General features: G+C 36.4%; 1 protein-coding gene across 9 annotated transcripts in view; it reads left to right on the top strand.

Annotated features, from left to right (window-relative positions):
* Positions 1 to 12,014, top strand: part of SLAIN1 (SLAIN motif family member 1) — a 65,836-nt gene that overhangs the window by 33,195 nt on the left and 20,627 nt on the right. For 5 of the 9 annotated variants that reach the window (XM_054528699.1, XM_054528698.1, XM_054528701.2 and 2 more), the window contains exon 3: positions 10,942 to 11,091. The exons of 3 other annotated variants lie outside the window; for them this stretch is intronic. In XM_054528699.1, the coding sequence (XP_054384674.1) occupies positions 10,942 to 11,091 (150 nt within the window). 9 annotated transcript variants of the gene reach the window in all.

The following is a 12,014-nucleotide window of genomic DNA, read 5'->3' on the forward strand; positions in this document are numbered from 1 at the left end:
CTTTTAGTATCAGAGACATTGGGGAGGAAGGATTATACAAATTCTCTTCTCATCACTCTTCCATTCAATAACTGCCGGTGCTTTCTAAAAGCTTGGATTTGCCACCACACTTTACCCAGTCATAGGTGTGAAGACTCTTAGTAAAAATCTAGTCTGTCCTTTCAGAGGGAGGGCCCTCTGTTTTCAGACATGAGATTATTTAGCCTATTTCTTCATGTAATTAGATTCTGTAACATATTGCTTACCTTACCTCATGATTTCAGTGTAGAACCTGTAAGTTATTCTAGCTGGTTGTCAGCTTGCATTGTGGCTGTAGTCTAAATTGGAAGCAGCCGTCTGTAATCTGCTTGACAACATCTCATTGTTGCCAAATTATTAGATCAGTCCTCTTCCTCGTTCTTTTAAGATTAAATTATTAAGTTTGATTTAAACTATAGCAGACACACAGATCTAAAGGGAAAATGGCTTCTATAAAAGGGAATCTTTAAACATGCGTTGAAGTGTAATTACTACTACATTCTTTTTTAAATCTCCCCTATTAATTGCAGATGGGAAGTCAGAAGATGACTTGTGAAGTTGTAGTGGTCACTCTGGTCCTGGATAATACTGGATTTGATCTGGTGTGCCTAAAGCTGTTGTCTTATCTTCAGTTTTGACCAATGATTAAGTGGAAACAAGTTGATAGTCAAGATAACTTCCCCTTTCTGACCTTTATTTTTCAGCTCTACTTTGAGACTGTTGTCCTGGTTAAAGAAGTCCCGCAGAAGGATCCAATAATAGTCATGAGGGAAGAGCATTAGATGTGCGATCATGCAGTGGGTTAAGATCTGAGAAGTAGATAAGGTCTAATCCTTTAATTATGATTAGATGCCTTATCCATTAAGATTATGTTTCCTGTTAAAACCTAAGAAACATTTGACCTTTTAAACTTAGTGTCAAGAATAATTATAAAACTATGATTTCTGTGGAATAAATGTTATTCAGTAGTACTCCTTATGCAACATGGTGGAATTTGTAACTCTCATTCAACAAATATTTATGAAACATTTACCTGCCAGTTGTCAGGAGTATACAACTGCTTTGTTACTTTTGAACTAAATATATTTTAAAGCTTAATCCTAATATCAAAAGTGATTTTCTTCATTAACTCTGGATATTAATTACATATGAACTAATGAACTCTTGCATTGGGTATTTCTTAAAGATGGTATATAAATCATGTTTTAAAAATATTACATTTTGAGTATAATTGGAAATTTAAAGATTGAGTATCTATAGTATCCTGGGATCATAGGTACTCATACATATATATGATGGTTAATGATTTTTAAGTTATTACATTCATTGTCATAGTTTAAATGAATGGGAACTGCAGGAAAAGATACTAACTTTCTGATAAGTTTTTCATAGCTAAATTTGAAGATTGTGAGACTTGGGTATAATGACTAACTTACTTTGATTGAATCGTCCCTAAGACTACCAATTAGGTGCATTTACTAGTTCTTCAACCCTTCTTATGTAAATACACTGACAAATACATTACAGTTGAATTCTGTGTATTTCATGCATGTCTGGTAAGGAGTACTGTGAACATCTGCTTCGAAGTAGTAGGACTTCCTAGACCCCATATGCTTGTTTATCAGGTCGTCAAGCACTGTGGAGAAACTAATGCTACTCAAGTTTACCCAATAAAAAATATTGGATCAGATAAGCTGCAAGCCATATGTTACTGCTCCAGAAGGGTTGCTCAGGTTGGAGCCAAGTCAGCAGCACTTACCTACTGTGAACTTACAGCCTTTCCAGAAAGCTTGTATCTCAGTCTGTGCAGACAGAGTTTATAAGAGTGAACCAGTAAATTGCTGTCTTCACCTTGGTTTTTGAATTCTTTTGTTAAAGTTTAGTGTAAACATTTGAGGACATCTGTGTGCCAAGAATTTCTATAGGCTCTAGATATGTAAAGATATAATATCACCTAGGAAGTTTATACCTGAGAGGATGGTTTATGGAAATGGAGATTTTCCTACCCTGGTGGTTTATGGGTTTGGGTCGAATGCTGTGTTCTGGGTAAAACTTCTTGCCAATTTAAGGGAGAATAAAAAATACTTAAAGGAGCTGATGTTTCCTTTACCTTCACTGATCTTAGGCCATTCGGTAACTGGTATTTATAAAGGACTAGAAGTTGGATTCCTCTGTTTGGCTTGGAACTGAGGCTTGCATGCCTGTTGTATAAAGAAAGAAAAAAGCAGGATTTGCTTCACTTACTTTTTCCTTATTTTCCAGAACTCTGGTAATGAACATCATTAAGAGTCAAGATAAATAAGTAAGAACTGTTGACCTATCCTGACCAAGCTTTTGAAGGTCAGACAGTTCAGTTTTGCTTCTGAGTTGGTAACAACTGAGGAAAGACTAAGTCTCCATAGTTGTCTAGGTAGATACAGCATAAGAAGCCAGCCAATTGTTTTGAGAAGACTAGGTTAAACTTCTTTAGAATCAGGAAAAGTGAAAAGTAGAAAACTCCTACAGAATCTTTTCTCCTACCTAGCTTCTAGAACATTTTCTTTCAGAATGTAGAATGTTGGCCGGGTGGTGGCTCACACTTGTAATGGCAGCACTTTTGGAGGCTGAGGCAGATGGATCACCTGAGGTCAGGGGTTTGAGACCAGCCTGACCAATATGGTGAAACCCCCTCTCTACTAAAAATACATAAAACAGCCAGGCGTAGTAGCACATGTCTGTAGTCTCAGCTACTCAGGAGGCTGAGACAGGAGAATTGCTTGAACCTGGGAGGCGGAGATTTCAGTGAGCTGAGATCGTGCCACTGCATTCCAGCCTGGGTGTCAGAGTGAGACTCAGTCTCAAAATAAAATAAAAATAAATAAATAAATAAATAAATAAATAAATAAGAACATAGAATGTTTTTGCTACAACTTGCTATAACATTTCATTAAAAAAAATATTACCATTTGTGAATGCTTGCTGCAGGCTTTCATCCTGTACCCATGAAAAGCCTGTTTATTTCTTCCTACAAACATAACCTTTTTTCATATGAGAACACTGCACCATTTAAGATGTTATGATTTGTTCCAAATTTCAAAGCTAGCATGTGGCAGGATGAAGACTGGAACTCGGGCATCTGAATTCTTACTCAAGTGTCCTTTCAGTCTTTTCTTGGTCTTTATTACAGTATGTTATGGAAAACTGTAGTGAAGAAGTATCCTTTCAGCCATCACTGCTATGTCTCAACACCTGATGCTATGGTTCCAGCCCTGCACGTTTTTCTGAGTGACTATTATAAAACTGGTAATATATGGTGGCCCGAGGTTGACACACTATGGCCATATCTGTTTTTATGCCTGTTCCTGTATGGCCTAAGAGCATTTAAAATGTAAAATGTTAAATGCCTTTTATGTTTTTTAATGGTTGAAAAAAACAAGAATATTTCATAACCCATGAATATTAAATTCAATTCTCAGTGTATATAAATTGAGCGTAGCTATGCTTCTATAAAACATTTTCATTTCAGTTTTTTCAATAGCTGCTTTCATACCTAATGTCAGCATTGAGCTGGTGTGACAGAAACCCTATGGCCAGCAAAGTATCAGCTGGCCCTTTACAGAAAATGTTTGACCACTGTTAGTCTGTGGCTGTACTCTCATTTTGGATACAGCCTTCCAGACCCCATCTAACTCTTCTCAGGACCTTCCCTGTGGTTTCTAAAATTTCCAGTGGAAGATTATCTTCAGTCACTGGGGTGGTTTTTTTTTTCCTCTTAATTATGGTAAATTCCTCTTAATTATGGTAAATTTGTTTATTTTGACAACAATATGACTCTCACACAGCCAATTTCAACCTGAACCTGTAAGACATAAATACCCTTTACAGAATGATAAAGCAGGCACATGCTAACATTTTCAGTCTCAGCTCTTGTGTTGAGATTAGAATTGTTCCAGAGATATGCTTTTCAGACTCACCCAGGCAGTCACTTTCATGGTTAACCATTTTCCTTGTTTCCAGTAGTGGCCATCCTAGCCTTTTACTGCATGAGGTTCTTTATTCCAGCCTCTGGAATAAATATTCTCAGCATATTTATTGCCTGTAACTTACAGATTAAAAAGCCTTAAACTCACCTTCCTCTCCCTCATTCTCTGTATTCTGTCTTTACCTCCCTGTTTCAGAGGAAGTGAGAACCCTCCCTTTCCAAGGCTGTTCCCCCTAGCTAATCTCTGTCCCATTCTTCTCATCTCCAGGAACTTTTTTCCATGCTTTTCTTTTTCCTTAGACTCTTCTCTTCTCTATTATTTCTAATTTCTAAGTCTCCTTGATCCTAAAAGCCATCCTCCCTTAAGCCTTATACTCCTCAAGCTACAGCCCTCCTCTTTTTAAAAACAAACAAACAACAACAACAACTAAAAAAACATTTATAGCCAAATCTCTCTTCAAAGACTTTTTCCTCACCTTATATCTGCCTGACCTGCTAACACTGATTTTTCCTTATGTCTTCTGCTGAATCTGCTCTCATCAGTGGCCTGATTGTTCTAGCCAGTAGCCTCTTTTTAGTCCTCATCCTACAGGCCCTCCCTGAGTAGTTGCCACTATTAACTGTTAGCTCCCATGTTGAAACTCTTCTGCATTAGTCCTTTTTTTTTTTTTTTGGTTGGGACTGGACACATCTTTGAGCCTCTGGAATTCTTCTCCCCAAATGACCTTTCTCAGTTTCCTTTTCTCATTCTCCATCTCTCTACCCTAAATTGTTCATTCCAGTCCCTTCTCTTTTCCTTGTGTATGTTCTCCTTGGGTGATTTCAATCATGCGTCATCTAACACCTATTTGTTGATGTACCCTGAATCTGTTTGTCTCTCTAGCCCTCTTCCTGAACTCCAACTCCATACTGGACACAAGCACATAGGCATTTCCAGTAACCATCTTGAGTTCAACTAATTTTTTTTTTTAATCTAAACATGAATATCTCATGCTCTCCATGTGTGATGGCATCAGTGTCTCAAAAACTAAAGCATTAGCTTTGGTCTCCTTTTTTCCCACTCCCTATATTCATTGGGTTGCCAGATAGCTGCACTTCAGCTCAAATGTGGCTCATTGAACCTATTCTCACCAAATGTTCTGCTTGTGTTTTTGTTCAGGACCTCATCATGTCTCACCAGGTCTATTTACAAGCCTCTTAACTGGTCTCCCAGACATCAGTCTCCATGCCCATTTAGTTCATCATTTCTATGGCTACTTATGTCATCTTCATAAAACGTAATCTGATTATGTCTTTCACCTTCTCAAAGTCAAAACACTAACTGTTCATTAAAGTGTAAACTGTTCATTAAAGTGTATAGATATGAAACAGTGCAAAACCCGAACCTACCAACCTCTCCAGCCCTAACTCTTCTCTTATACCCTATACTTTAGTGCAAACATTTGCCATTCCCTGAATGTACACTGCTCTTTCATGTGTTCTTGGTTTCATATGCATTACTTCTATTTAGAATGGTATCATATCCTGTGAGATAAGCTCCTCAGCCTTCAAGGGCCACATTAAACCTAATGTCTCCTGAAGTGTTTGGATTCCCCCAGAAAGTTAATCATTGCCTTTACTTTACTCTGAGTGTACTCCTCATGGTGCTTTTACTGCACTTACAATATGACATCATATTCCACCTTACTTGCCTGTCTTCTGTAGTAGCTGGTCTTTAGAAAGCTACTTTCTTTCTAAGTAGCTTAGAGTGGGAAGGAGAGGAGAACAGTCACCATATCTTATTCATGTCAGCACCTGGGGCATCTGATATTGTGGCTATTGAATAGCCACAATAGTTAGTGCCTATTCAAATGAATAGAGAAATGAATTTTAAAAAGTGGGTGGGAGTATAGGGGCCAGGCAGAATTCTCGGAATGACTGTGGAGCAGGGAAATGCCACATGCTGTGTGTATCTGTGGAAGATATTTAGGTAACTGCTTGGAGACTGACCTTTGAAGTTTTTTAGTGTCTGTTGCCAAATGTTGAATAAAGGAATGACTCTAGATGTTGTAAACGTTGGGCATCTGAATCATTCTGGAGCACTACACACACACACACACACACACACACACACACACACACACACACACACACATACACATATACATATACATATATATATATACACATATATACATATACATATATACACACACATATATACATATACATATATATATATTTTTTTCTCAGGTACACGGCATTACTTATGAAGATTTAAATAAAAAGTTGGCCAGTTCTACAAGGCAGAACCTGGATTAGGGAATGAGGGAGAATATAAATTTGGCTAGCTGGGAAGACAGCCATGAGCATGGATACAAAGCCGTGACTTATTTAGAAAATAGGCTGTGAATTTTAGTAAAACAGACCTCAAGTTTGCTGCGAATGAGTTTTTATTGGGTTTGCTAGGTATTAAGCCTAGCTATTAAGCCCAGCATGCATTAAGTATTTTTCCTAATGCTGTCACTCCTCCTACCGTGGATGGAGCTAGAAGCCATTATCCTCAGCAAACTAACGCAGAACAGAAAACCAAACACTGAATGTTCTCACTTCTAAGCGGGAGCTGAACAGTGAGAAGACATGGACACAGGGAGGGCTTGTTTTCTAGAATAACTTCTGCCCGATGAGAAATGTGGCTCTCCTGTTAGAACTCACTAGAAAGAGTGAGGGTCCTGACCTCCAGGGCTTCTTCACCTAACTGAAACCAACCCAGATGCCATGCTATTGACAGTAGAATGTATCGAAATGCTACCAAACGGCCGAAACAGAATTGCAGCCATTTTGTAACTCTTTCTTGGATTGCAAGAAATGGCAGCATTTCCAGAATTCGGTGGCAGCTTTGTTGCCTTCTTGCATGGTTTTCCACCGGTTAGTGTGCTTGGCATAATCCTTTTAACTGTGCGATGCAGTACTGTAGGAACTAACTCATGTTAGTGTCACCTGTTTAACCACTTTTCCGTGTTCGTTACCCCAGTCACAGATCCTAGGCCTTAGTAATATAACATCATTTAGTTGGAAACCGGAAGACTGATATAAAATTCAGCAACTTAGAAGTATTAATGAAGTGCTTCTCCAGGTATATTTTTCACCGAGATTTTAGCTGGTTTGAAACATCTAATTAGACTATTATTTGTCTTCAGAGTTAACAGAATGATACTTAAGTTTAAAAAATTGGGCAAAGTAATTTATATGTCAGGATAGGAGTGGTAGAAGGGTTTGAGATAAGGAAATATTAGTCAACTTGCCAAAATTTTGACCACATTTAGCATTTATTGAATGCATACTGTGTTCCAAGTCTTGTATTAGGTACTGAAATGACTGTAGTGAGAAGAATGAAAAGGATTGTTGCCAGAATATATTATAGTGTTGCTTTATTTTTGAACTCTTTAGTTTAATGCACTACTGACCTTTTGAGTCTTCTAAGATATTAAATCAGTTTTTTCTTTTATGTGAATTAAGTAATTGCTTTCTTAAATTTGGTTTTGATTATGTGTAGAGACGTATCTATTTAACAACAATTTGAATACTTTACTCTGAGTCTAAGCAAAGATGACCAAGCAATGGTAGGAATGTCATTGTTTCTGGGAACTTTTTGTTGGTCACAGAATAATTTTCAGTGTGACAAATTAAAGAAACTTAGGTTGTTTCTTAAACCCATTCTGTCATCTGCCTTTTTATGATTTTCTTGATTTTATCACGGGAGCATTTATGAAATCTAGTTTTTTTGGTCATACTTTGCTTAATGGTATACAAAAATAACTACACAGATGTGTTATAACTTTTCAGTCAGGCAACTTTGAAAATATACAAAAAATAATAGACCGTTAGTCACCCTCAACTTATTTTTTTGAAAAAAAAGATGAGGTATCAGTCTACAATGTAGTACTTTATCACATTCATTCAGTAGAAGATGATTTTCAGACAAGGGAGGTGAAGTAGAAAGTTTAACCAATAAGGGTGCCTCCTTAGGGTAGCTTCAGAGACACTGTAGAGGTGGGCATGAGATAAATGGCAGTCTGTAAGGGTGGTAGCGAAATGAGCTGAAGTACCTTTAAGGTCTTGCATTTGATGGAAAGCTCCTGCGGTACTTTAATTGATGAGAGTAACACAGTTAAAATACATGACATTCAGAACAGGTTTGCTCAGAGCAGTGTTGGTGGCTGGAAGTTTGTTGAAGAGCGGGTTGCAGTAATCTGGTGAGAGGTGGTGAGTGGTTAAGAAAGTTGTGGTAGAACTGCAGAGAGTATGCAGAAAGAAGTGTCCTGGGAGGCAGTTTAGCTTAAGGCATTTGGGAAAGAAAGCTGTGCCAAGTATCGTACATTGATTCAGTGTGTAGTCCTGTTTGGGGCCAGTTTGATGCTATTCTAGGGATTGGAATAAAATGCAAAAATGCATAGTCTATGCCATTTCCAAGTTTGCGACCCCCCCCCCCTTTTTTTTTTTAAAAATAGAACTCTGGAGTAGGAGTATAGGGAAATTTAACTGTTGTTCAAAAATGTATCACCCATTTTTTCTCTTTTGGCAAAATTGCCTCACTCCTTTCTTTAGAGCTATTTTGGTCATCACTGAGCCTCTTGAATCCTAACAATTTTATATACCAAAAATCCATTGAGATAATTGATTGAAAAAGATAAAATTGCTCTTTTTTACAAGTTCTTTTTGTTTGTTTTATTCTTTATAAAAGTGCTTCCTGTTACAATTCTTTAGCTATGTACTGAAGAACAACCAGGATGTGATAGCTTCCACTCCTGTCCTCCTCCTCCTCCACTGTAACCTTGGGCACTAGTGGAGCATTATTGTTTTGTTAGCTTGCCTCTACAATAATTTTCCTCCCCTTTCTGAAAAGCTTCAATGCTAAACAACAATGTAGAGCATTCTTTCTTGCAATAAACGCTAATTGTGTTCTTAGTTGGGATCTTGCTGTCATAGCCACAATAACTGTGTCAATTGTGCGGGGAGGCTGGGTCACAGTGGTTATTGTGCAGAGTGATGAATGCTGCTTACTTGTGATGTGCTGCCGCCCGCATCTGTGGGTGAGAACACGCAGTTACTGTAATTTGCCTGGCAAGTGATCAAACTGGTATAACATAACATCATCTGTTAGGCAAGATAGCAGTCACAAAGAACTATTGGCCTTTTAAAATATAGAATTTTTAATGAGAAACTTTGAATAATAGAGATTGAACATGCGAGAACAGCTACCTAGTGTGTGTTGCATTATTAACCCCTAGTTTGTAGTGTATTCTGGAGTCAAGTTGACCTACATAGAAGAGAAGGAACTGGAAGTGCATGTCTGTGTTCTGGCTCCGATTGGGAAAAGCTGCTTAACCACTGTAAGTTACAGGTTGGATAAGTGACATATATGACTGGTGTCAACTGGCAACCAGGCTTCACAGTTTCATGAAATGTGTGGATTCTGAAAGTGTTGTCATTGCAAATGTAGTTTCCTTGCCTAGTTCTTCCACATACTTAAGGAAAAGATATTTTTAATGTAATTGTTAGAATGTGTTGGTACATAATGATTCTGAAGTAAAAGGAAATATTTTGTTTTTTTTTTAAGTAAACTTGGTGTTTTGCAAGGATCTGAAGAATCCCAGTTTGAGGCTGATTATTTTCTTGACTGTCCACATCCCACAGTTTTTTTTTTTTTCTCTCCATCCCACTGCCCATTTTAAAGCACTTTTCAGCTGTCTGATTGCTCATTAGCATTGCTCATTAAAAGTGGTCTGGGGGCATGCATTTCAAAGCAGTCCTTTTAATACTTGGTTTTTCAAGTTTTGTCAAATTCCCAGTGAATACAAACCAAGTTATTTCTTGAAGTTTAGCCTTGTTTATATTTTTTATATTATTCCTTGTGCTTAGTACATGTCTAAATGATTACTTTTCAGAAAAGTGAATTTTGCTTAGCACATTGATTTGTATCTCAGGAGAGTAAACCATGTTTGGTGTGACTTAAGCTTTTATGATTTGGGATTTGTGTGTGTGTGTGTGTGTGTGACCCCAAGAACATGGAGATACAAGGGGTGGTAATTTTGGAGGGGAGAAGTACATTAATTAGACAAGTGAGGTAATGTAAGAATGAGATCATCTGCCCATGGCTGGTATAATTCCTTTTTGTTCATTATATTAATTTAAAAAATAATATTAAAGTAATAACATGTATATTCCTACCTTGAAAAGCTAGTTATATAAATAATATGTATGTTTAATGCAGATAATTTGGAAGTTTTTTTTTTAAAGAAAAAATCCAAGTGATCACCAATAGTCTCTGTACCAGCCACCTAAGATAGTCATTGTTAAGTTCTGGTATAGATACCCCTCTGTTACTTTGTACACTGCTTTTCCTTTAAACCTTGTTTTGGTCTGAAGGCCATTTGGAAACACAATAGTCATTCTAAGTCCTCCCATAATCCGATAATGAATTTACATAAAATATTTTTTATCAACATTTTCTGATATTAACTGAGTAGAAAAAATATAGAATTACATATAGTTAATATTAAGAACATTTCCCTTAATTCCTAAAGATTAGGAAGATTATAAACTTGAGTTTTTCTTTTGACACTAATCCTTTTTTGTATTGCAAAATACTAAATCCTTATATGGAAATAGAAAATGGAAAACATTTCTAACGTAGAAACTCAAAATAAATTTTCATTATTATACAGGCATGTTGGCTTTAATCAAAGTAAGATTGATTTACTTTTTTAAAATGGATGTATAAATAAGACCCTCATTCCCAAACTGTTTATTTTTTATATATTTTTTATTTAGATAAGTGGAAGTCAGTTAAGATAGTCCTATGAAAAGTTGCTTTGTCTTTTTTTTTTTTTTTTTTTTTTACTCTCTTCCCTTTCTCCTTCTGACAAGTCAACATCTGCTTCCATATAGCTAACTGCTGCTATTTTCTGCTTCTGTGACAGCTAGCCGATGGCGGAGTCTCTTCTCTTCAACTGCCTCACTGGCTTTTCCTTATAGTCCTGTTGCAAGACTCAGCCCTTATAGCAATGGCATTAATACTCCCAGCTTCTCTAAAACCTCAAATAAAGCAATACTAACACCTGAAAAAACAGGTAATATTTTAACTTCTTGACTAGCTGCTTGCTTTGTAATTCAGTTACTAAACACAGCTTAAATATTCATCTTTCATTTGAAAAGCTTGAGAATAATCTTAGAATGGAGAGTTTGTAAGCTGCACACTTACTTTGGGTACAAAAGGCCTAGCACTAATTTGTACTCTAACACCATTGATCTACTGCTCTCAATTGTGTGTAGCAGACAGTCTTCCCTCTTTAGCAAAAGTATATGCATGCAGTTCTGCATTTCCAAATGCTTATGTGCTTTTAAAATTAAATGTCAAACACAATTTAGGTAGTTTTTATTATTCAAGATTGTAAGTCTTTATTTTTTTTAATTTTTTTCTGGTAGCTTTTAAATTTAGCTAAGGCTGTGTAGAAGAAAATAGTCATAGTGGCTTTTTATGAGATGAGGATCTCACCATTTTCTTATTTTTCTCAGCATTGGTGTGATTCCATTCCTATAGCCTTCTTCTATTTGTTCTTTGGTTCTTTTATTTGAAGCCATTGATTTTTTTATTCTCACGGGTGGATATAAGTCTCCCGTGACTGCTCTCTGGTCTATATTATGTGGGTGTTCTATATATTTCTGCATATGTATGTGTGCCTTTTAGATGTGATATTCTTACCCATTTGTAGCACTACTGTTTGTACTCATTAAGAAATGGACCAGATTAAAATTTAATTTAAAAATATATAATCAGTTACTGTCAGACAAGTGTGTCTTATTATTAAAGTATACATGAATATACTTATACCATGCCTTTAGATATATACATATCTAATAGGATGTAGATTTTAGCAGTAGTGAATTTTTTATTGTGATAAAAAATATAATGTGAAATCTACCCTCTTAACAATTTAAGTATATAGTACACGGTGACTTTTTAAATTGTGAAAATTCAATTTGAAAACAATGA

Source organism: Pongo abelii, chromosome 14 (assembly GCF_028885655.2).
Source record: "Pongo abelii isolate AG06213 chromosome 14, NHGRI_mPonAbe1-v2.0_pri, whole genome shotgun sequence".
NCBI lineage: Eukaryota > Metazoa > Chordata > Mammalia > Primates > Hominidae > Pongo > Pongo abelii.